At 38.7% G+C, this 27,162-nt stretch overlaps 1 protein-coding gene and 2 long non-coding RNA genes across 3 annotated transcripts in view; 1 reads left to right on the top strand and 2 right to left on the bottom strand.

Annotated features, from left to right (window-relative positions):
* Positions 1-27,162, top strand: part of LOC6043753 (cartilage oligomeric matrix protein) — a 91,990-nt gene that overhangs the window by 30,777 nt on the left and 34,051 nt on the right. Inside the window, exon 2 of the mRNA XM_038254476.1 lies at positions 20,093-20,178. Coding sequence (XP_038110404.1) covers positions 20,106-20,178 — 73 coding nt within the window. The 5' untranslated portion in view covers positions 20,093-20,105. The remainder of the gene's footprint in view (positions 1-20,092; positions 20,179-27,162) is intronic.
* Positions 5,169-5,774, bottom strand: LOC119767068. The gene is made up of 3 exons (XR_005277311.1): positions 5,708-5,774; positions 5,584-5,649; positions 5,169-5,515 (listed from the first exon to the last, which is right to left on the bottom strand). It is a non-coding gene; the product is annotated as an uncharacterized LOC119767068 (long non-coding RNA).
* Positions 13,585-14,363, bottom strand: LOC119767067. The gene is made up of 3 exons (XR_005277310.1): positions 14,297-14,363; positions 14,173-14,238; positions 13,585-14,104 (listed from the first exon to the last, which is right to left on the bottom strand). It is a non-coding gene; the product is annotated as an uncharacterized LOC119767067 (long non-coding RNA).

The raw sequence follows: 27,162 nt of genomic DNA, 5'->3' as shown, positions 1-27,162 counted from the left end.
GCGGGCGAATCAAGTAGAGTTAGTTTTTTTATTATTTAACGTATACTTTTGACTGTATAGCGTAAAAGATGCATGATTTATATGTTTCATATTTTAAACCACGGCAGAAACAACGCGACGAAGCCGTGCATGATTAAATCGACTGTAGTATTACTAAACCAACAATTTTCTCTGGTGAAAGCAATGCTGATTAAACACAGTTTTAACAAGTCAGCTATTAAACTCATGCTACCGACTGTAAGAGTACAAAAAATATATTTTTCTTTAAATAATTATGTGTTTTAGCGAAATTCGAGGTTATAAATGATTTAACGCTTAATTGAACTTGTGATTTTAAACTCTTACAGCGATGCGGAGTGAACATTTATTATTTATATATTTGTTTTATTGGAATGTAAGAGTTAGAAGTTGAATTAAAACGACCGATTGAAAAAACATACTTAGTTAATATTAAAACTTTTTTTGTAATGGGATTAATCAGCATATTTAAAATTATTAAAAAAAAAAAACAAAATAATGGAAAGTCCTCATGAAGTTTCCAGCTTCGGCACCCGTGGTAATCGACTAGTGTAATATGCAGCAGTTATGAAAATTTATGATTATTTAAAAATCGATTCAGTCTTAGACAGCCGGCTGTGGAAAGTCTGAATCAAAGTTGCAACTTGTTCGAAAATTAATTTTTGTTTGGTCTCATTTCAATTTCTAAATTTGCGCTATTTCGAGCTCATTTTTACATAAACCGGAATGACTTATACCACAAGCAATAAACCTCCGTTTTATAAATGCTAGAAAAAAAAATATTATTAGATACAAAATTGCGCTGTCCCTGTACCCCGCGCACTGTCATCTGTGAGTGCCGTGAGTGCCGTGAGTGCCGTTGCGCATTCTGTGGATGGTAGAATGAGTGACACACGTCGACCAAGGCGGTCGAACTGTCAATCTCTCGCGTGGTAAACTCACAGCAGCTCAACAAGGAGCGAACTCACCGCGAATTTGTGCACACCAACACACCAACCAGTCACGTCATCAGCTTCTCACTCACACGTCCGTCTCGTGTGGCCGTCATCGTTGTACCAAAAACACGAACACACGTTAACTCACTCTCTCTCCCTTCAGTCTGGGAGAGAAAAAAGGCGAATAGCGATGACTTTTTGCACAGGACGGCAAAATTGAATCGCTCTAAGACACCATAAATCACCCAACTTCACAAAAACTTCACTTTTCCCTAGTAGCCTTTACAACTATATTCAAGTTCCACTACTTATTCGACCCAAAAACTCCCGAAAACAACGCAAAATCGTCAAACTAGTTCCCGGCGAAACAAAACGCGACCGATGCCAACATGGCTGCCGAACTCTCTCAAATATAAAAATTTAAATTATATTTAAATTTTTTAATGTATCTATATTTTTAATATTAAATTTATCTATATATTTAAAATTTGTTTTTTTTTTCATGTTTTAATTTTGTAATAGTTAAATATTTTAGTATTTTAATATTTTAATATTTTAATATTTTAATATTTTAATATTTTAATATTTTAATATTTTAATATTTTAATATTTTAATATTTTAATATTTTAATATTTTAATATTTTAATATTTTAATATTTTAATATTTTAATATTTTAATATTTTAATATTTTAATATTTTAATATTTTAATATTTTAATATTTTAATATTTTAATATTTTAATATTTTAATATTTTTATATTTTAATATTTTAATATTTTTATATTTTAATATTTTAATATTATAATATTTTAATATTTTAATATTTTAATATTTTAATATTTTAATATTTCAATATTTTAATATTTTAATATTTTAATATTTTGATATTTTAATATTTTAATATTTTAAAATTTTAATATTTTAATATTTTAATATTTTAATATTTTAATATTTTAATATTTTAATATTTTAATATTTTAATATTTTAATATTTTAATATTTTAATATTTTAATATTTTAATATTTTAATATTTCAATATTTTAATATTTTAATATTTTAATATTTTAATATTTTAATATTTTAATATTTTAATATTTTAATATTTTAATATTTTAATATTTTAATATTTTAATATTTTAATATTTTAATATTTTAATATTTTAATATTTTAATATTTTAATATTTTAATATTTTAATATTTTAATATTTTAATATTTTAATATTTTAATATTTTAATATTTTAATATTTTAATATTTTAATATTTTAATATTTTAATATTTAAATATTTAAATATTTTAAATAATATTATATGCCTAATATTAAAAATATAGATACATATTTAAATATTTAAATATTTAAATATTTAAATATTTAAATATTTAAATATTTAAATATTTAAATATTTAAATATTTAAATATTTAAATATTTAAATATTTAAATATTTAAATATTTAAATATTTAAATATTTAAATATTTTAATATTAAAATATTAAAATATTTAAATATTTAAATATTTAAATATTTAAATATTTAAATATTTAAATATTTAAATATTTTAATATATAAATATTTAAATATTTAAATATTTATATATTTAAATATTTAAATATTTAAATATTTAAATATTTAAATATTTAAATATTTCAATATTTTAATATTTAAATATTTAAATATTTAAATATTTAAATATTTTAATATTTTAATTTTTAAATATTTAAATATTTTAATATTTTAATATTTTAATATTTAAATATTTAAATATTTTAATATTTTAATATTTTAATATTTTAATATTTTAATATTTTAATATTTTAATATTTTAATATTTTAATATTCTAATATTTTAATATTTTAATATTTTAATATTTTAATATTTTAATATTTTAATATTTTAATATTTTAATATTTTAATATTTTAATATTTTAATATTTTAATATTTTAATATTTTAATATTTTAATATTTAAATATTTAAATATTTAAATATTTAATATTTAAATATTTAAATATTTTAATATTTTAATATTTTTATATTTTAATATTTTAATATTTTAATATTTTAATATTTTAATATTTTAATATTTTAATATTTTAATATTTTAATATTTTAATATTTTAATATTTTAATATTTTAATATTTTAATATTTTAATATTTTAATATTTTAATTTTTTAATATTTTAATATTTTAATATTTTAATATTTTAATATTTTAATATTTTAATATTTTAATATTTTAATATTTTAATATTTTAATATTTTAATATTTTAATATTTTAATATTTTAATATTTTAATATTTTAATATTTTAATATTTTAATATTTTAATATTTTATATTTTAATATTTTAATATTTTAATATTTTAATATTTTAATATTTTAATATTTTAATATTTTAATATTTTAATATTTTAATATTTTAATATTTTAATATTTTAATATTTTAATATTTTAATATTTTAATATTTTAATATTTTAATATTTTAATATTTTAATATTTTAATATTTTAATATTTTAATATTTTAATATTTAAATATTTTAATATTTTAATATTTTAATATTTTTAATATTTTAATATTTTAATATTTTAATATTTTAATATTTTAATATTTTGATATTTTAATATTTTAATATTTTAAAATTTTAATATTTTAATATTTTAATATTTTAATATTTTAATATTTTAATATTTTAATATTTTAATATTTTAATATTTCAATATTTTAATATTTTAATATTTCAATATTTTAATATTTTAATATTTTAATATTTTGATATTTTAATATTTTAATATTTTAATATTTTAATATTTTAATATTATAATATTTTAATATTTTAATATTTTAATATTTTAATATTTTAATATTTTAATATTTTAATATTTTAATATTTTAATATTTTAATATTTTAATATTTTAATATTTTAATATATTAATATTTTAATATTTTAATATTTTAATATTTTAATATTTTAATATTTTAATATTTTAATATTTTAATATTTTAATATTTTAATATTTTAATATTTTAATATTTTAATATTTTAATATTTTAATATTTTAATATTTTAATATTTTAATATTTTAATATTTTAATATTTTGATATTTTAATATTTTAATATTTTAATATTTTAATATTTTAATATTTTAATATTTTAATATTTTAATATTTTAATATTTTAATATTTTAATATTTTAATATTTTAATATTTTAATATTTTAATATTTTAATATTTTAATATTTTAATATTTTAATATTTTAATATTTTAATATTTTGATATTTTAATATTTTAATATTTTAAAATTTTAATATTTTAATATTTTAATATTTTAATATTATGATATTATGATATTTCAATACTTAAATTTTTTAATTAGGTATTTTCCAAGAGCTATGCAGGCAGAAGAAAAAAAAATAAATGTTATTAATATTTTTGTAACGGATTGTTTTGTTCCTCGACTATCAACAGTTTTGACACCGAAGGTGTCGCGCCACTCCCGGGGATCGAGAGACTGCTGAAGCTGTTTTTAGAGACCCGGCAAAGACTCTAAGGGCGGGTTAATAGAGGCTCAAACACCAGAACACAGATACCTCCCGAGGGACCAATTAATTTGCACTAGATGTTAACGTAATAATACCAGAAATAATCAGAAACTAAACTCAAATTTGTGTGCGATAATTCATGTATTTGACCCGCTTAACCCACGTTGTCCACGCAAATCGGCCACCCAATTCAGTTACCAAACACGCTGGATGGTTTGACGGACCAGCATTTAGGCTTATATTGCGTTTTAGCTTAACAATATGGGTTGTGACGTCACGCCTAATCTTACCAACTAACAAGTTTGTTTGAGCTCAGGGTAAAAAAAATAACTTTTCAGATCTGACCTTAATCCTTGGGCGAAGGGACCGGAACACTCCGACGGCAATCTCCAACGGCAATCTCGATCGCGATGCCCCGCGCCAGGTATGGCACAGGTAGGCACGCGCGTGTGCACGCGCTGCGCAAACCGGTTTCCGATTTTAACTACCAGATGGCAGTACGCTTCCTCGAGCGTGCGACGTTTCCGCGCGCGACCCAGCTCCTGGTCTCCGCTGCGACAGCACCGGTTACTCCCGACGGGTAGTCCACCCGCAGTCCTCAGACGTTTGAGGAGTAGAATTTCACGTGAAAAGTTTCTAATTTCCACTGAGCGACCGGAAGGGGTTGCAAAGCCGGAAAATGAGCGTATCGGCTGGTCGCTCGCAGTCAGTGGTCGTCAAGCACTCGAAATCACCGCGTGTTCACACTTTTGTACGATGGCGAGCACGTGTTTCGATGGTTTTGTTGCCTCCAAACGACAATTGGACAACAATATTCGCAAGATGGCCGACCGGGCCTACAATTTGAGCGTCCTAGGTTGCGTTGCGGTGCTCAAATGGGCCAAATCTCCTCCACGAGGCCAATCCGCGTGCCTCACCGGCAATGCTCGTCCGCGAACGGGCCAATCGTGATGTTCAGCTGGCAATCGGTCGTGCCCCAACTCGCACCCACGCTGGGAGGTGGGCAAATTCACCTGTCCAACGTTAATTCACACGTTTTAGTCGCAAAATCTTCACAATTGATGCCGCCAGGGCTTCTTACCTTCGGAAAGTCGCAAAGAACACACCCGCGAAGGTCAGAGGAGATGCCGGAGATTAACTAATGGGCCTAAAGAGCAAACATTCTAAGTTTTCTTAACATTTACACCAGGAATTCACAATCTTACGGTTTTGTAACAGGTTTTAAGCTTCGGTAGGCTTTTCTACCGGGTTTGCCCTAGTCAATCCTTGGCTAATGACACTATAAACTAACTTAGTGCCACAGAGGTCGGTCTAGCAACTTTACTGGTTGACGGTCTTCACGTGAAAAGATAGAAAAGTCCCGCGAGGATCTAAAGGCCTCGACAAGATCGCTCTCACACAGAAATGGAGCAAATTGGAGGCTAGTTCCATCTCATTCTGGCATCAGGGAAAACGGGGCCTTTGTGAGGAGTTTTTTCGGGCTCTTTTATAAAGGTCGAGTCCCGCTCCCGTTTCCTTTTAAATCGTATTTCTTTATTTCTTTAGGCAAATTTGGTAGGTCACTCGACAGTTAAATGAGATCTCGTGGAACGTATAGTAGAGATCTCACGCGAAGCTTTTCAGTAATCTCCCTACCTCCCACCAAGAGATGGCGCTCTAATGAGGGAAACTTTTTCAAGAAAAGTAAAAGAGTTATTGTTAAAGAAGGTAGGGTCACAATTTGGCATTACATTCTCGCCAATACTAATTTAATAAAAATTTTGAAATCAGAAATTTCAAAATTTTTATTGTTCAAGGTGAAGAAATCATTAAAAAGTTGCCATCTGAATATGTTCAAAGTAATCTTCATAAAAATGCAGTTTTAATTGCCGATTCCCAAGACTGCTCTAATATTAAAAAAAATCCATTGAATCCAAATATTCTGTTCCAACTCTAATTATCATTCCTATTCATCTGGGTCTCTACACAATCATACTCGCAGTCAAATCTTAACCTTAACTAAACCGAATGACGTCAGAGATATCTGACAAATTTCCATGTACCAAATATCCAACAAACCTCAGAAAGATCTGAGAAAACTTATTAAAAACCAATTAACTTCAATAACTATTGAAAAATATGTTTTGCTAAGCCTAACGCAAACGTACCGAAACGCGTTCAGAAATATTTCACACCGAATCATCCCTCAGAATATTTTGGAAACAAATATCGCATCAGACGTTTCATTTCTAACGTCACCTAACTTCGACCCTGCGAGTTCGATCTCGGCCGTGAACTGTCATTTCTGTCAAACAAAACAAATGAATCAAAATCTCACTGAAGGTAAGAAAATGTGGTTTTCTAACAAAGTTGGTCTATTTTCGCTAATTATGAAGTTTTAACGTAACGATGGAGCGATGAGATGAACTTTTATACGAAAATGTTGAGAAATATGATTGAATGGATGCACGGAAACGCCAAGTGAATCGAATATCGCGATTAAAATCTAAACAATGGAATCAAAACAACTTCTCTAACTAAATTGATGTGAGGAAACAGGTTAATGACATCTCGAACATCGTTTTGGTGTACTCAATGAGTGTTTGTGGTGCTTAATCAGCAGTGGTTGTTGCGCAGCTCTCGCTGCACCTGACATAGCTAATGGATCTCGTTGTTTATGCTCGCTTAAGGAACGAACCGTGGTAGCTTCCAGGTATCCTTTTACCCTCGAAATCTTCCAGAACATAACAGTTCGTTCCCAAAACTTGTCGAACTCGAACCTTCGTGTACTTTGCTCCAAACTTTCCAACAAAATCTCGTGATTTATCAGACAGCAGGACGTTCTTCTTGTAGACGACATCGCCCTCCTGGAACTGATGTTTCCGATTAACTCGGAGGTTGTACGGCGCGGAATACTTCCGGTAGGCTTTCAGCAAGTTCTCCTGACCAGCTTGTGCAGACTCTTCATTTCTTCGTTGAGCTTGACCGGGTCCTGCGCCAAATTATCGTCCACTTCCTTAGGTGTTCGTACTCAGCCCCGGAACTCACCATGTTGCGGCCAAAATTGACGAAATACGGCGTGAATCCCGTGCTATCATGAACGTGCGTGCGAATCGCCCTGGCGATTAGATGTACCGAATCGTCCCAATCACGATGATCCGCTTTTTGGTTTAGGGCACACCGAATCGCGGTTACAATAACTCGATTTACCCGTTCCGTCGGGTTTGGACCAGGGTGGTAGACAGCTAACGGCCAATGGGTAACCTCGTACCGCTTGAGCAGCTTGAGGAAAAGATCGGACTTGAAGACTTGCGCGTTGTCGGTAATACACACTTCTGGAACGCCAAACAAATTGAAAACAAAGTTTTCAACAAACTGGCACACCGCAGGAGCAGTCGCTGAACGCAGACATTGAACCATCACGAACTTCGAGAAAAGTCACACACCACCAGGATCCACAGGTTCCCTTTCTTTGACCTGGGGTAGGGCCCAAGGAAATCCATGGAAATCATTTCCCACGGACGACTGCACTGCTTGGGTTTTCCGTGGACCGGCGTAGTATTAGTACTCGGTACTTTGGACTCCTTGCACACCAAACAGCTGCAACAAAAGCGCTTAATTTCCGTGGCCATTCGTGGCCAATAAAAGCGTTCGCGGACTTTGGCCAGCGTTTTCAGAGGTCCTAAATGGGCCGCTTCGTGAATTTCTTTCACGATAGACCTTCTTTCAGCCAACGGAACGACGAACTTCCAGCGAAAACCAAGATCTTCCAGACCCGTGCTATTCGAGATGAATTTGTAGAGTTTTCCACCTGCGATTTTAAAATCGGGAAATCGCTCAGGAAACTTTTCCACCTGGTTCATGAGTTGAGTGATGTACGGGTCGGGGAGGTCCACCTTGACCTGATTGATGGACCGGGACAGGGCGTCGGCGGGAATGTTTTCGCTGCCTTTTTTGTATTGCAGGTCAAGCTCGTACTTTGAGAGCTTGAGAGCCCAGCGAGCGATTCTCGGCGATTTGGATTCGATGGACATCGATTTGAGGAACGTGAGACTCATGGCGTCGGTCTGCACTACAAAACGGGAACCTTCGATGAAATGCTTAAAATTCTCGATACTCAGCAGGACAGCCAGGCACTCTCGCTCAGTGGCACTGTACCGGCGCTGAGTACTGGACAGTTTCTTAGAAAAATAAGCAATACACTTCCGCTCTCCTTGGTGCATCTGCACAAGGACCGCACCAATCGCCAGGTCCGAACTATCGGTCTCGACGATAAACGGCAAATTAAAGTCTGGATTAGCCAGTATCGGGGCGGTCACCAGCGCAGTCTTCAGTTTGGACAGGGCCACTTCCGCTTCTTCGGTCCAGCTAAACTTATTTCGATTCTTCTTGAGGAGGTTGCTGATGGGGTCGTAATTTCAGAATAATTTTGGATAAATTTCTGGTAAAACCCGGCGAGTCCGAGAAGGCGTCGGATGTCCTTCACTGTTTTAGGCGTAGGATAGTCTAAAACGGGCTGGATTTTGCTAACGTCCATGGACAGTCCGTCCTCACTCAGCACGTAACCCAAGTATCGAATACTCGTCTGACAAAATTTACTTTTGACAGGTTGATGGTGAGACCCGCCTTCTGAAGACGATCAGCGACAATCCGGATCCGGTCCAGGTGGTCCTCGAAGGTGTTCGACAGGATAATGATGTCATCGAGGTACACATACACCCAGGGTGCCAGGTCGTGTCCTATGACTTTCGTCATCAGTCTCGCCATGGTCGCCGGAGCATTGGTCAACCCGAACGGCATGACAACAAATCGGAACAGACCTTTGTTCGTGCGGAACGCCGTTTTGTCTTTCGCGGCCTCGTCGAGTGGAACCTGGTAGTACGACTCCGACAGATCAATGACGGAAAAATACTTCGACTTCTGGATGCGCTGAAGAATTCCCATCATATTAGGAAAGGGAAAATCGTCCTTTTGGTGCATTGATTTAACCGCCTAGAGTCAAGACAGATTCTCCACTTTCCACTGGCCTTCTTAATCGGCAACAACGGATTTAAAAGTCGACCGCCGTAGGGCACTCTTCTATGACCCCGAGGCGCTTCATTCGCTCGATTTCCGCGTCGATAACTTCCTCTACGGATGGAGACCAACGATACGGAGGAACCTTCTTCGGCTTTGCGCCCGGGAGAAGGTCGATCGAATGGGACATGATCGGAGTTCGACCTAGATTCCCGTCTCGCGTGGCCGGAAGTTGTTGTACTACTTCAAAAAGTGCTCCTCGCTGGCTATCCGACAAGACATGTTCCGTGACCAGGTCACTAGGCTCGCAGATGTGTTTTTCCGGTACTTCGATGGTTGGCATCTCCAAGCTGTCATCGGTTGAACTCTCGAGGTCTTTCGCAGATTCCGCTGGGCTGATAGGATGGATTTCAAAGCATATATTGTCATTTGTGTCACCAAAATAGTCCTCAACTCGCTGAAATTCGATCATATTGACCGTTTCTTCACCAACCGGGGAAAAACGGGGACCCACCAGACGGAATCCAAACTTGTTCAGGAAATCTACGCCTAGAATTAGGTCCTTCTTCATCTCAGGCACGACGATCGTGGGAAGGACGTGGGTGGTAGACTCGTAGGACAGGGAAGATTCACGTAACCGAGACATCGATACGGCGTACCATCAGCTGTCGTAATCTGGAGGCGAAGAGGTTGAATCTGTAAGCCCAACTTATTCAGCAAACCCAGCGAGCTGATCACCGACAAACTGGCACCGGTGTCGGCTAGCGCTTCAATCTCCTCAGATAGAACTCGAACTTTGAGGTGTGGGCAACGGTGAGGGGTCGTGTTAATTCGATGCGCAGTGTTGAAGACAGAAAACGGACGGTTGGGAATCTCCGGAGTATCAGATGGGGTAGATCGATTCCCTGGATCCATCCCATTTACTCGTTTTTTTCCTCCTCATCCGACCGAGTTCGGAGTGGATGTCCATTTGGGCACTGGAACGCGGTCGTACCCGTGTGTCCACACACATGGCAAAAGTACACTTTTTTCTGGTCACACTCCTCCACATGTGTCCTGCCTGGCGACAGTTCCAGCACATCGGCTTCCTGTTCTCACCTGTAGAGTCCGCAAGCTTCTTGAAACGACCATGAACCGCGCACACATCGGCATTCAACAACTCCTCATCAATCTCTGCAGCTCGTTCGTCCATGTCCACTTGGTGAACGGAAGCTTTTGTAGACCTCCGAGGCCGTCGAGCGCATCGAGCTTGTAACACAGCTGGGACAGGTGATCAAGCGACTGAATGGTGGCCAACACCAGACTGCGCTTGTAACTCATCTTCATGTTTTTGGTGACCAGGTAGTACAACTCCGCATGAGACATTTTACGAGTGAGGCGTTGCGCTAATCTCTCAATCTCTTCGAGATATTCACCGAACGGTTCATTGGGACGTTGTTTACGTTTGTCCAACAGGTCACGAGTAATGAGATCCCGGTTTGGATTGTCGTAGCGCAACCGGAGGTATGTTTCAAAGTCTCCCAACTGTCGAATCTGTCATGGTAGGTGGTATACCACACCGCCGCACCCTCGCGGAACAACAAATGGGCGTGCATTCGTAGATCTTGTTTACTGATGTGGTAGGACTCGCACATAATATTGATCTGGCGCAAAAATCCACCACGGGAACAGAATTCGTACCGCCGGTGAATTTCGGCCATTTTTCAATTATGTTGCACTGCTGGTGCGGTAGTCGTCGATATCTCTCACCTTGCAGCGTTTGGACATCCGGAAACCTTCGGTTCACATCCCAAGACGGTCCTGGGGCGGGATTAGACTCCTGACGGCGCCGTGACTCTCCATGAACTTGGCTTTCCTCTGGCAGTTCAAATAATCCTTCTCCACGTGACATGCTTCTCATTTCAGACTTCCCTGAAGTTTCTCGAGCGGATAACTGGAAAGGAGGAGAGGGTACACGCCTCGCTGGAGGTTGATCCTGCGAAATCCGTAACATCTCCGAATCCCGACGCAAATCAACCTTGGCCACTTGTTCGGCCAAATCATCTACGGCTTCTGGAAGGACCGATGCGCCGTTGGCTTGCTGCCTCATCATATGTTCTAGACACGCGCGAATGTAATTTTGAACGTCGGAAGCATGAATGAACTCATTCATATCCCTTTCATCGGCAGGTTCATTCTGAATCGTCGGCGTTGGAGACGATGTAGCTGCTGAACGGCCCATGTTCCCTGGTTGAGGCTGCTGCTGCGGCGGGAGTGGATGCGCACTCCCAGAGGTCGGTTCAAACAAGGTTCGCGCAAAGCCACCGAGGGTGGCGCATTTCGCCTTGGATCCTCCGATATGGCAAGCGTCGAGTTGTCCACGCCAGCGGCGGCCGATTGCTCCCATCGCTGTGGATTCGACATCGGTCTTCCCAACTCGGACTGCCTTGTTGCCGCTGGGGAGAATCCGGACAGCCATTGGTTATAGCTCGATTGACCTCTAGGGGCCGGTACTGGGGCAGCCAACAGATCACGAGATGCTTTCGGTTTGGTCCCAGTATACGGATTAAGCGAAGGCTGCAGCGTCCTTTGAGTCGTTGTGGACGACACGAACGACGCGCGCGGAAGACGATCTTCAAGAATTCCGCCAACTGCTCCTTCCTCGAAATCCGTCGTCAGATCCACTAACTCCTGGGCCAACTGTCCCGGAGTCGCGGTGGCCAAATTCGAATGCACCGTATGGATTCGCATCAGGGGAACCTGTCGGCAGACATGGGCTAAATCAATGTTGTAGTACCTTCTTGAGAGTCGCTCGATGCTGTCCAACAACGCCTTCCGCTGCTGCCGATGTTCTTCCGTTCCCGGCGAGTATCGTCGAAGTCGCTTGTGATAGTGAACCAGTCGAGAGTAGCAATCATCATCAAGATTAGCATCCAGACAACGCTCCATTTCCTTCAGCTGTCTCGGGATCTTCACCAAGTCCTCCGCTAGCGAATACGTCGAAAAATGTACTTCTACCGGATCCTCGGGTTTTTGCAGCAATGCACGCAAATTCTGCTGGCGCTCGCGTAATCCACCACGAACAGGTGTGGCACGAAGGCAAAATTCATACTCCATTTCATCCTCTTTGAGGCTGCATGGGTCACTTATGTAAACGTGATCCATTGTTTTGATTCCAACTAACACTTTTGAAATAACTCCTCAACAATGATCGAAAATATATTAAAACAAAATCCAACGAAATCTCAAATTAATAGTAATCAAACCGAAATAGGGTGACTGCGAATCAAATTTAGGTCTATTACGGTGGTGGAACAAAATATTTGAATTGTATTTGGTATATTGCAAACGAAATGATGGAATATGATTGTCTTGAAATAAACTATGCTCAATAATAGTTCAGAAAACCCAACAAACTTCTAACTGAGTACCCAAACTAAACCCAACTTTGAGACATAGTAGAACTATTGCCACTATTGCTCGGCCCCACGTTGGGCGCCAAAATGTAACGGATTGTTTTGTTCCTCGACTATCAACAGTTTTGACACCGAAGGTGTCGCGCCACTCCCGGGGATCGAGAGACTGCTGAAGCTGTTTTTAGAGACCCGGCAAAGACTCTAAGGGCGGGTTAATAGAGGCTCAAACACCAGAACACAGATACCTCCCGAGGGACCAATTAATTTGCACTAGATGTTAACGTAATAATACCAGAAATAATCAGAAACTAAACTCAAATTTGTGTGCGATAATTCATGTATTTGACCCGCTTAACCCACGTTGTCCACGCAAATCGGCCACCCAATTCAGTTACCAAACACGCTGGATGGTTTGACGGACCAGCATTTAGGCTTATATTGCGTTTTAGCTTAACAATATGGGTTGTGACGTCACGCCTAATCTTACCAACTAACAAGTTTGTTTGAGCTCAGGGTAAAAAAAATAACTTTTCAGATCTGACCTTAATCCTTGGGCGAAGGGACCGGAACACTCCGACGGCAATCTCCAACGGCAATCTCGATCGCGATGCCCCGCGCCAGGTATGGCACAGGTAGGCACGCGCGTGTGCACGCGCTGCGCAAACCGGTTTCCGATTTTAACTACCAGATGGCAGTACGCTTCCTCGAGCGTGCGACGTTTCCGCGCGCGACCCAGCTCCTGGTCTCCGCTGCGACAGCACCGGTTACTCCCGACGGGTAGTCCACCCGCAGTCCTCAGACGTTTGAGGAGTAGAATTTCACGTGAAAAGTTTCCTAATTTCCACTGAGCGACCGGAAGGGGGTTGCAAAGCCGGAAAATGAGCGTATCGGCTGGTCGCTCGCAGTCAGTGGTCGTCAAGCACTCGAAATCACCGCGTGTTCACACTTTTGTACGATGGCGAGCACGTGTTTCGATGGTTTTGTTGCCTCCAAACGACAATTGGACAACAATATTCGCAAGATGGCCGACCGGGCCTACAATTTGAGCGTCCTAGGTTGCGTTGCGGTGCTCAAATGGGCCAAATCTCCTCCACGAGGCCAATCCGCGTGCCTCACCGGCAATGCTCGTCCGCGAACGGGCCAATCGTGATGTTCAGCTGGCAATCGGTCGTGCCCCAACTCGCACCCACGCTGGGAGGTGGGCAAATTCACCTGTCCAACGTTAATTCACACGTTTTAGTCGCAAAATCTTCACAATTGATGCCGCCAGGGCTTCTTACCTTCGGAAAGTCGCAAAGAACACACCCGCGAAGGTCAGAGGAGATGCCGGAGATTAACTAATGGGCCTAAAGAGCAAACATTCTAAGTTTTCTTAACATTTACACCAGGAATTCACAATCTTACGGTTTTGTAACAGGTTTTAAGCTTCGGTAGGCTTTTCTACCGGGTTTGCCCTAGTCAATCCTTGGCTAATGACACTATAAACTAACTTAGTGCCACAGAGGTCGGTCTAGCAACTTTACTGGTTGACGGTCTTCACGTGAAAAGATAGAAAAAGTCCCGCGAGGATCTAAAGGCCTCGACAAGATCGCTCTCACACAGAAATGGAGCAAATTGGAGGCTAGTTCCATCTCATTCTGGCATCAGGGAAAACGGGGCCTTTGTGAGGAGTTTTTTCGGGCTCTTTTATAAAGGTCGAGTCCCGCTCCCGTTTCCTTTTAAATCGTATTTCTTTATTTCTTTAGGCAAATTTGGTAGGTCACTCGACAGTTAAATGAGATCTCGTGGAACGTATAGTAGAGATCTCACGCGAAGCTTTTCAGTAATCTCCCTACCTCCCACCAAGAGATGGCGCTCTAATGAGGGAAACTTTTTCAAGAAAAGTAAAAGAGTTATTGTTAAAGAAGGTAGGGTCACAATTTGGCATTACATTTTTATTTACATAAAACAACTTTTTCATAAATGTACTTACCCAAAATAAATATTTAATGATTTGAATATTTTAACATTATAATTTTGTATAATATTATATAATATGTTAGTTCTTTAATAGTTCAATATTTATTTATTTTAAGTATCTTTTTTCATTTTAATATTTTAATATTTTTACAACTTCAACATTTTAATCTTTAAATATTTGGAATTGTAGAATATAAGATTTTTTGAAGTTTTATAATGTTTGGAATAAGAGATTTTTAAAATTTTCTCTCTCCCCTCTCTTTCTATTTTCTCGCTCTTCTTGTTGCCTGCTACTTCTTTCTTTCCTTCCTCTCATTTCAACTTTTTCTCTTTCTCTCCTACCCTCTCTCCCTTTTTTTCTCTCCCATATTTTCTCACCTCTCTCTTTCCATCTTTCTCTCTACCTCTCCTACTATCTCTCTCCCTCTCCTACTATCTCTCCCTCTCCTACTTTCTCTCCATCTCCTACTCTCTCTCCAACTTTATCTCTTATCTCTCTCTTTCTTCATCTTTGCCCCTCTCACTCCCACTTTCTCTCTCTCTTACTTTCTATCTCTCTCTTCCTCTACCCTCACCCTATCTCTCTCCCACATTTTCTTTCGCTCTTCCCTTCCAGCCTTCTCTCACAAACTCCCCCTTTCTCTCCCTTTTCTACTTTCTCTCTCTCTCTTCCTCTACCCTCACCCTATCTCTCTCCCACATTTTCTTTCGCTCTTCCCTTCCAGCCTTCTCTCACAAACTCCCCCTTTCTCTCCCTTTTCTACTTTCTCTCTCCCTTTCTCATTTTCGCTCTCTTTCACTCCCTCTTCTCTCCCACTTTTTCTCTCCCTCTCCACACACACACACACACACACACACACACACACACACACACACACACACTTTCACAAACGCATACATACCCACACCCGCAACGTCCAATCAAATCACAAAATGATAAAAATTGGTTCGTTAAACTCAAACTCGATACAATTTTTCATTCACACAATCGCCACGGTCGCACAATCCCCACGGTTGGGGTCCGTTTATACTTCCCCTTTCCAGCTCTTCCGCAAATATCCGTCCCGAGATCCGTCCTCCGGAGCACGAGAGGGAAGAGGCGGCTTTTTTAATTCCGCCGGGAGTTGAAGGTTCCGTCCTCCTCCTCCTCCTCTTCCACAAGCACGCGAGCCACACTTCCTTTAATAAGGATGCTCCGGGTTCCGTTCTCCGTGCAGAACCGGAGAACCACTTTTCTTCCTGCACAAAACTTACCTTGCCAAAGTTCCTAAGTTTTCAGCAGCACTGCGGAACACCAACTCACAGCCACGAAATTATTTTGTTTTGACTTGTCAAAACGTGAATCGCAATTTTGAACTAAAATAATACTAAAATTTAGGAATTTTTAAGAAATACTTCAGTGTTCTAAAAAAATCCTAAATTTTAGGAAGAAAAAAATACTAATTTTTAGGTATAATTTGACAAGCTAGAACATAAGTTCAAAAAATACTAAAAATTAGGAATTTATACCTAATGTCCGTTTTGCGTGTGGGTTCGGTGGTTGACTGACGGCAGGGCTTGTATCGTCCGTTGACGACACACGAGCAGGAATGTTGTCGATCCTTCCGATCTCGAGCGGTAATCCGTAACCAATCGACAGATAGTTACCAGCTTGACTGCTTCTAGCGTCATGGGCGTTGTTCGTACTATGCGGTACACCATCGGATGGTTTGACCTTTCGACGCGCAGGCTTGCTCGTCGCGGCTCCATCGTGTTCCCTGAGGAGCTTCTCAGCGGAAACTTCGGAATTTGCGGGTGCACTTTCCGGCTTGCCACCGTCTCTTGGTGTGACGTGGCGGACTTCTTCTTCGTCTTCGGCTGGATTTGTAACTTCTTTGCGACAGGTAGCGTGCGCCACCTTCGGAGTAGTTGGATATCCGGGATTGGAGGTGCGTTCGGGTTCGATTGTGGGATCTGCTTCTTCGAGTTGAACGACTGGACCGTTCCAGGACTTTGCGGCAGCTGGGTGTGCCACCTTCACCGGGTGCAGCGTGGGAGGGGTGTAGACTTCTTCGGAGTGGTTCTCCTTCTCGTACAGGTCGCCAATGGGTGGTTGAACCTTTTCCCCTTGGACCGGAATTGCCTCCGTTTGGACGGACGACCTGGGTTCCGTTGGATGCGCTGATCCGGATGTCCCCACGTGCGCTGACGTGGACGGGATTGATTTGTTGGAGGTGTTCGACCTGACGATAGGACCGGGTGCTTCTCGATCAAAAGCTTCTTCTTCGGGCGGACGGGATTTCTGACTACAGGAACGTATTTCCTGTACATGCCGATCTGGGAGGATGGGATCGCAATACACGCTCCGTGCGTGAGCCAACTCTTGGGCAGATTGGTCGACGGACTGCTTTGCGCATGCTGAACATCGGGACGGTGAATGTCTTCTTCGGCTAACATCAACTTCTGGAGCGTTCGGTTCGGCCTTGGGAGTAGCTGCGCGTGCTGCAGAATTCTGGGACGTGCCGGCCACCATGAACTTGGCAGCTTCTTCTACTTGCGGGATTCTTGGTTGGGCTGGAACGGTTCCTTGGATAGGTTGCTTCTGGTGGGAGGGAGGTACGTGTGACTGGTGCTTCTGGCTGGACTTCGCGAGCAGGGATCCTTTCAGCATACAGAAGTTGTCAAAGAACTCGCGTCGCAACTTCAGATGCGAGTCCAAGCAATCTAGGCTGTCCGCCAGCTCGATCCTCGACTGAATTGCGTCGAACTCCTCGGTGATCCGGTTGAGGTTGTCCAGGTGGACGGCGATTCTGTGCTGTCCCGACTGTGGTTGTAGTCCTCCACGAACCCTTTCACCACATCGCGTTTAGCCAACAGCCGGTTCCGGACGAGAAGATCACGCTCCAACTTCCGCTCTGCCTCGCTAGCCATCACTCACCACTCGAATCACACACAAAAACGACCGAAAACGTGACACGCGCGCGAAGTCACTTCCACGCGTATCAGATGGGACAACACCACGTGGTGCGTCTACGCGACCGCAAACGACGTAACGCGAGTCCGCTAGAACGCCACCATGCAATCGTATGACTATCGGGTACGATTGCGGTTCACTTATAAAAAGTGACAAAAACTTCTTAAACTTTTCCCACAGTTCAACCGTTCCCACTTTCGCGCGGCACACTGTACGTGCTCGCTCTGAGATCAATCGATCAATGAATCGAAACGATCTTTGTCTTTCTCCGTGTGCCTTCTACACGGAGTCCGGCAGCTGTGTTCGCTGTGCGCTTTGCGGTGTCGATTCTACACGGTACGAACTTGTTCGTAACTTTGGAGTAGTGCACGGTTTGGAAACGCACTTTCAAAACTTTGGGTTCAATTTGGGGGGCTAATCGGTGCCACTTTCCTCGTCGTTAGACCTGCTGCCTTCCAAACTTAAGTTGGCGCGCAGTCTCGACGGTAGTCATCGCATTGGCTCATGCACAAAGGGATAGTTGAATGCCCTACCTTTTGTGGTCTCCAGGTTGGGGGGATCCTCAGATCCGGTTCGAAGGACCAAATGTTGGCACCTTTCAGCACCGAATACCGGCGACCTGAGGTGTTTCTTCCCGCGACGCCGCGGGTACCTGGATAGCTCACCTCCGGCAGACGTCACCACCTGGCACTCACACTGATCACCACCTTTCTCACCAAAGGCTGGTAGATCACCACAAAACTTGCCCAATTAGACCACTAATTGCGGTTTAGGATGGACTTGGCACTATTTCGGATCGCGCAAAAGAACTTCACTTGGGGGAAACAAAAGAATACGCGCGCAGCTCTTCACAACACGAACGCTCTTGGGGTACTATTTATTGCTCTCCAATTCTTCTTCTCCACGGTCTGGCTGACCGCTGGTCAGTTCTCTCTCGCAGTGAGTATTTTCTTCTACCGTACTGTAGCGTAAATTATAAATAGGGTTAGGGATAACATTCACTCTTAGAGTTAGGTTAGAATTAGGACTAGAACTAGATATTTACAAATCTAAACTAAGGGAAAATATGATCAGCAGCGTGATCAGCATCCATAATCCTTCGCCGTGCAAGGAATCCTGCTGGTTGAAACACGTACGAGGAACGTTGTCGTGTCTTGCTAGAGACTCTCGAGCGAAGTACTGGCCGGTGAAGTTGACACTCCTTGGATTCCGCGCAAATTCAAATCTACACACCTGCTCGACCACTTCATCAACGCCAATATCTACAACTTGCTCACCGCAACACCAACTATGGACAGCACGAACCAATTCGTTTCATGTGTAGCCGATTCAACGTATTTTCTCACCTGTACGATCCCAACATCTCCACCCCGCAGTTTCAACAACGAGCCCGACTATGGTACTCCCATCAGCTTTAATCTATTTTTGTGTTTCGTATTGTTAGCATTTGTCTTTAATTAAGTTAAGTTTTATCATTAATACCACAAGTTGTCGGATCATTCAAATAAACAAATAAACAAATTCATCCAAATATTCTCAAAACTGAGCTTTTTATTGGACATATAATGTTCTAAAACTTTGTCAAACTCGCCAAAGCTGTAAAACTCGAACCTTGAAAAGATAGTACACTAAAACCCCCGATTACGCTCAGGCGTTACGCTTTGTATTTCGTCGATTTCTCTGAAACGACGCAACATTTTTGCAATCTTTTTAAAGCAATTTATACGTCTTGTGCAGATCTACAAATTGATTTTAAAAGATTGTAGAAACATTACACTGTTTTCGAGAAATCAACCTAACAAAAAGCGTAACGCCTGAGCGTAATCGGGGGTTTTAGTGTAGCGATTTAAATATGTAATTTTTGCATGAAAATGAGTTATTATTAACCGGTTTCGTGGAAAACCCCGTTTTCCACTTGTGGAGTAGGGGGTCATTTTTTCTGGGCATCCTACTGCGCAGACTACACTCGAGGGGATGCATGAAATTTGGTGTTCCCATACGTGCACACTGCACACACGAATGATTTTTCTCCAAAGCATGTATGGGACGATTCGTCATTGTTGCATACAAGCAAAAATTGCATGCAATATGTGGGAATAGCGAACAGCACTAATTCTCCATACAAACATTGGAGAAAAACCATTCGGTCCTGTCTAAATTTGTTTGAAAATTTCAAAGTACATGTGTTTCTGAAGACCCCAAAATTCATGCTTTCCCTCGAGTTGAGCCTGCGCAGAAATTATGTAGGTCGGTGTAATTATTGTTTGCTTTCAAAATATTTTTTTTAGTGAGCGGGCCACAATGAAAATCTTACCTGTATTACTATGCCTCGCATGGTATGCGAATACTGGAATGTCCTTGTCGTTGGACCCAGGTAAGTTGCTAGTCTCAAATATATATATACATTAGCCTGTCCCATTTTGAGGTCATGTCGAGGAATTTCAGGTGCTCACTTCTTAAATGATAGATTATGATGTTAGGAACAATGTTTTCTTAGACAAGAAAAAATAATAAAATACTTTCTCGCACCCCCTAGGCGATTTACTGAAAAAAGTCACTTTTTTTAACAAATTTTCTAAAATCGCTTGGAATCAATACAAAAACTGTTTCGATCAGGTGTGTATTATCTTTAAACGATAGGTTTTTGTCCATAGATTGAGATGCACTATCAATATTGGACCAAAATTTAAGTTTTTGGACTCTCCCAGGCGGATTTGTGTCGAAAAAATCGCATTTTTTCGAAACTTTTTTCAGAAATGTTCATTTAATTTAGGGTAGCCTATTTTTCCCAGTAAAACCAATACATGCAGCTTGTAGGAAATTTCATGGCGAACATTTTTCCCTCTGAGAAAATGCAATTTCGACACTCAAGAGCCGAGATATTTGAGTTTTAGTGAGGAAAAAAGTGCCAATTTTCAAAATTTCTCAGAATTCAGAAGCAAGGCCTACTAATTACACGATGTAGCAAGCATATGTCTCAAAGGTACGGGTATGCTTTTTTATAGTAATTTTGGCCGCTGAATCCGAATCTGAAATCAAATTTCGTGTAAATAGTGATGTTTTGGAGCTACACCCTTTTGGAATGTTATTTGCGTGTTTAAGAGGCAGTTTTTGTAAATATTGCTCGGTTTGTTCTAGAGGTCGTATCGAGGTGCTCCGATTTGGATGAAACTTTCAGCGTTTGTTTGTCTATACATGAGATGAACTCATGTCAAAAAAAGCGGGCATTGAAGTTTAAATTTTCCGAGGATTTCGGATATGACAAAAGTGAGACTAAAAAGTGCCGCTATGGATGCCTACAGGACAATAACTAACGTTGTAAAATGTTTGTTATAGAAAAATCGAAAAACTATGAGAAAAACTGCGATTGGCCAAAAAGTTATTACCGTAGGCTTATAGTCCATGAAATTCTCTAACTTTTGAACTAAAAGAGTATGGGTATTGGAGGCTGTTGCAAAAAAATATTGAGGCTTAAAAAAAATTTTTAACAGTAATTTGCAAAAGCTATGGAAAAAAGTTAAAACCAATCCTGGATGTCTATGGTTCATTTTGAAGTGCTTCAAAAGACCTTTCGAATGCATCTAAGAAAGTTGGAATTGATGAAGTTTTACTAAAATGCGAGCAATTTTAAGATTTTTTATTTTTTTTGGACCTTAAACTTCAATGCCCGTTTTACCCACTTCCCTTTGCCGTAGAGGGCTCATATTTGGCATGAGTTCATCTCATGTATAGACAAACAAACGCTGATAGTTTCATCCAAATCGGAGCACCTCGATACGACCTCTAAAACAAACCGTGCAATATTTACAAAAACTGCCTCTTAAACACGCAAATAACATTCCAAAAGGGTGTAGCTCCAAAACATCACTATTTACACGAAATTTGATTTCAGATTCGGATTCAGCGGCCAAAATTACTATAAAAAAGCATACCCGTACCTTTGAGACATATGCTTGCTACATCGTGTAATTAGTAGGCCTTGCTTCTGAATTCTGAGAAATTTTGAAAATTGGCACTTTTTTCCTCACTAATACTCAAATATCTCGGCTCTTGAGTGTCAAAATTGCATTTTCTCAGAGAGAAAAATGTTCGCCATGAAATTTCCTACAAGCTGCATGTATTGGTTTTACTGGGAAAAATAGGCTACCTTAAATTAAATGAACATTTCTGAAAAAAGTTTCGAAAAAATGCGATTTTTTCGACACAAATCCGCCTGGGAGAGTCCAAAAACTTAAATTTTGGTCCAATATTGATAGTGCATCTTAATCTATGGACAAAAACCTATCGTTTGAAGATAATACACACCTGATCGAAACAGTTTTTGTATTGATTCCATGCGATTTTAGAAAATTTGTTAAAAAAAGTGACTTTTTTCAGTAAATCGCCTAGGGGGTGCGAGAAAGTATTTTATTATTTTTTCTTGTCTAAGAAAACATTGTTCCTAACATCATAATCTATCATTTAAGAAGTGAGCACCTGAAATTCCTCGACATGACCTCAAAATGGGACAGGCTAATATACATATATACAGTAGTTCCCCACGAAAAAAGCATGGAAAAAAAAACAAAAGTGTTCGGATCGGACTCAAAATTTTTCTGGGGTTTCCCTGGCCGAAATAATTAGACCCTTTTTATTTTTTGTTTGGCCATTAGGCTTCATCCATAAAGAACGTCACGAGAAAATCTGCCAAAATTTACCCCCCCCCCCCCTTTGTCACGCTTTTCTTATACTTATAACATGCAATGTCACACTTACTCAGACCCCCCTCCCCCCCTAGAGCGTGACACACTTTATGGATGACGCCTTAGGGTGAACTACGCCGTGTTAAGATGGTCTGAAAAATTGCCAGTCGATTTTCGCAAAAACCACTATTTTCAAAAAAATCATAACTTCGCTCCATTTCAACCGATTTTAGCTGTCTACGGCACAAATGAAAGATGATAAGTTTGACTTCCAAGAAAAAATAATGTGGAGTTTCAAAAAATTGCAAAAGTACTATATTTTCAGATATAGGCTCTTTGGTCCAGACACCGTCAAAACGGCATTTGATGTTTTCATAAGACTTTTGCAATTGTGTTTTTATTAGAATATAACAATTGTGTTTTTATTAGAATATAACAGTTCTGCTCCAGGATGTTACATTTGCAATTCAGAGATTTGGAGAACCTTTCAACTGAGATCAATTTATAAGCCTTTGCAGGGAGGATACATATTTCTACTTTTAGATTTTGCTAACTGGGTGTTCTTTTGTAAATGTTAGGCTAGATTTTTGAAACTCCACATTATTTTTTCTTGGAAGTCAAACTTATCATCTTTCATTTGCGCTCTAGACAGCTCAAAAATCGGTTGAAATGGAGCGAAGTTATGATTTTTTGAAAAAAAGTGGTTTTGTGAAAATCGACTAAAATGACGGCGTAGGCCACCCTAATGGCCAAACAAAAAAATACGGGTCTAATTATTTTGGCCAAGGAACCCCCTGAAAATTTTTGAGCCAAATCGAAGCACTTTTATTTTTTTCTTTAACTTTCATATATGGAACTGCTGTACAGCGTGCGTTACAGACTGAAACAACTATTAAACTGCCACTTGAAGCAAGTATTTCCCATATGCGTTCAAATATACTATAATTATACATGATGTACCGTCATCTGGGACGAATCGGGACTACAGTCTGATTAGGAACAGCACGTTTTAGTGCTGTTAAGTGCTTCAAATTTAGACATGGATGTACTCATTTTGTTGCTCTGAATGTGGTCTACCCGAAACCACTCAAAAATATCAGAATATTAGGCTAAAACATTGTTAAACAGCTGTCTCGATGCGTCCCAGATGACGGTATCATTTGTGTTACATGGATTTCTAATGGAAATCATAACTGGTTGGCCACTTTGATCAAGTTTTTCTCAAAATGCCGTTTTTACATTTGAGAAAGATTTGCTTTGAGCGGCAATAAATTAGTTTATATATTAGAGTGTAACAAAAATGACCTTTTGGCGGTTATTCAGCATTATATTGAGTCCAAATCCCAAATATGAGCTTGATTAGACGTAACAGGAGCTGGCGCTTTGCATTTGAATTTTGAATGGGATTTAACCCGTAAAAAAGTTTTTTTTTTCAAAAATCTGTACTTTTGAGGCACTTTGGTCACTAAAGCGTTTATTTTCAACATCACTGGCGTGTAAGCCAGCTCCTTGCACATCTTTTAGTAGAGCTTTTAGTGGAGCTCGGTACAGACCTTCAAAGTTTGGTATTTTTTTTCGAAAAATCGGTCCCGGCAAAAAAGATATGCGTCGCACCTTGCGACGCCATTTGATTTTGCTGGGCCAATTTTTCGAAAAAATGCCAAACTTTGAAGGTCTGTACCGAGCTCCAGCGTGCTCCAAACTTAAATGTTATATATACTAAAAGATGTGCAAGGATCTGGCCTACACGCCAGTTATTTTAAAAATAAGACACATTCCGCCGTGACGTTGCAACGCTTTGACTTTTCTTTTTTCAGTATTTCGGCTGTAACTCAAAAATTACATTGAAAGGTACATATGTAATTACAGATTCGGAAAGTACTTTAAATTTCCTATAAGAAACAATGTTGAAACATTATTTTAAGCGAATATTCTATTTTTGAGAGGGGGATATGTAGCGTGACGTTGCAACGCGTGACTTTTTCTCAATCCTGACCCAATTCAGGTTTCGCCATTAACTCTGCTCTGTTAAACGGCAAATTTGGAGTTCTTCTTTCATTTTTAGTGTAAGATTGGCCAACAAATTGAATTCAATCATTAGTTTTTAGAAAAAATTAAACCTCGATTTTTGAAGACCGTTTACATTTCGTGACGTTGCAACGCTCTGTTTTTGAAAACAGGGTTTTTCGTTGCGTTGCAACGTCACGAAATTATAGTTTCAAAATAAATCATAGTTTTTGTTAGGCTGAACAACTGTAGGTTAAGATTTGATTATAAGACATTAATAGACAGTACAAGGACATGTGAATTGATTGGCCTGCCCATGTTAGACCCCCCCCCCCCTCCCCTATTCTGCTTTCAGAGTTGCAGTACGATTTACGAAGTTTTCCAAAGGGTTTTCAAAATATTTTTTTTTGTATTATTTCATTAACACGAAGGAAACCCCCCCCCCTTTCCCGTCCTCTATCCATGTAACGGGACGTCCATGCATTACGTAACGGCGTAATATCAAGGGGGAGGGAGGAGGGTTCGAGGATTTATACAAAAAAAGTGTATCGGAAATGTATTTCCAGGGGGTGGAGGGGGTCTAAAAATATAAATGTTTTGTTACGTAATGCAAGAACGCTCCCTTAATATTTTAATGGTTTTGGGCAACTTACAAAACACGTGGAAGTTTTAGAAGGGAGGTGAGGAGCTTCAAGTTTTCAGGAGGACTTATTTTGAATTTATAAATAAAGTGCCCATATCGTTTGTTCATGGCCCCTAAGGGGTGATCTGCAAACAACGTAACTTATTTTGTTGACTTTTGTGCTTTTTAAATTAAATTTGAGGAAATAATATAACTGTTTAACTGCGCAACATAACATTTTTTATTGTGACCAACAGAACGTTGCATACAACTTATTTAAATAATGGTTCGTCCAACAACAGAGTGACAAAAGTTTTTGAAAAAAAAAATCGAATCACGTGATTTTTATTGTTTAATGAATTTCACTGTAATTTGTCTTACATAAGGGTGTGGGATAAAAAAAATCATTGCGTTGTATTAGAATGAACCCTCACGTAAATCAGTTTATCATAAAGGGCCATCCAGTAACCACGTGATTACTTTTTTGAAAGTTTTAGAATTTTTCCCCCTTGTGAACATCAGTCTATTTTGATTTGTTCAACAAGTTTAATAAAATACTTTTTTTTCGAGTTGCATCAAACTTAAATGACGGAATTTGTGAATGACCCATGTACAATTCTTCTGTAAATATGCTCGAAAACATTATATAACAAATCAACAACCAACTAGGCATAGACCTTTCTTGCCATGTGACCAATATGATTTAAAATTTCGTGACGTTGCAACGCAAACTTAAACCTGTTGTAACTTTGGATCTAGACAACCAATTAAGTCGCTCTAGATTGCATTTGGAAGCTCTTTCCAAGTGCAAAGAGCATCCGAAATATAAAAATGATTGAATGTTTAGTTTTTTGTTGACATAAACAAATGTCCCTTTTTCGTGACGTTGCAACGCAATAAAATGGTAAACTTACACTAGTTTGAAAAAATACTTAACTTAAGATAAACTGCAAACCCATGACATTTCCGTTTAGTACAACTAAAAACCTACAAAATGCAATCAAAAGAATATTTTTTGGATTTTATTTCGCTGAAAACCAGGAGCTTTTAGAAAAATGTTTTAAAACGATGATTTTATCACGAATTGATGCATAACCTAACCAACTTGTACAATATGACATTCAAATGATCAATTAATGAAAACCATGATTTTTGAAGCTTCAAGTAGTCTAGAATCGAGGAAAAATATCCAAATAGCTCATACACGCTTTTCAAAATTTCATCCTGAGGTGTACATTGCCGGAGAATGTGTCATAAACACTTAAGTGGCCAAAGTGCCTCAAAATTGAGATTTTTGAAAATATTTTTTACGGGTTAAATCCCATTTAAAATTAAAATGCAAAGCGCCAGCTCCTGTTAGGCTGGATTTTCATGGATTATGCAACGACATCGAGAGCACGAGCATCCCCACATTAACTCAGTGCGGACGTTACGCATCGGCGGCCGTTACTGATCGTGTGGTCCGCCCTAGAACCGCCCTGGCGGACCAAGGGCGGCACCATGGGGTATTTCCATATAAGCGAGCGGCCAAAAATATTTTTTTGCTTTTTTGTGACTTTTTTGTGTTGTTTGTACTTAGTATAATGAAAACAAATGAATTTTGATATTTTTCCAAAAAAAGTTTAATTTTCGATTTTTTCATATATTTGAGGCCACATGCATTAAAGTGGTGAATTTTAATATTCTTGCTCTGTCTATTTGATGCACGGAATGGCGGTTTATGCTATGTTAAAGTTTCTGATTTACGTTCAATCTCCCTCCCCTTCTTCTTGAGTTAAAATCCACCTCTCTTTGAATGAATTTCTAATTTTAATAAACGTACCTAAGTACCAACAAAGTCATGAATATCAAATCAATTTCAAAACATGCATAGTAGGTACATTATTTCTTCCTCTGCAGGTAAAATAATATGCTTTTAACCAAGCGTATACGCAAAATCATTAATTTTCCTGCATGAATCAAAATATTCAAAATGGCATAACTCAAAAAGTGCACATAAGTGCACTTTGAAATTTAGAGACAAGTTAGGACATGGTTCAAATTTTAG

The sequence above is a fragment of the Culex quinquefasciatus genome, chromosome 2, assembly GCF_015732765.1.
Source record: "Culex quinquefasciatus strain JHB chromosome 2, VPISU_Cqui_1.0_pri_paternal, whole genome shotgun sequence".
In the NCBI taxonomy this organism is placed as follows: domain Eukaryota; kingdom Metazoa; phylum Arthropoda; class Insecta; order Diptera; family Culicidae; genus Culex; species Culex quinquefasciatus.
The sequence above is the reverse complement of the archived record's forward strand: the minus strand, read 5'-3'. Positions and strand labels throughout refer to the sequence as shown.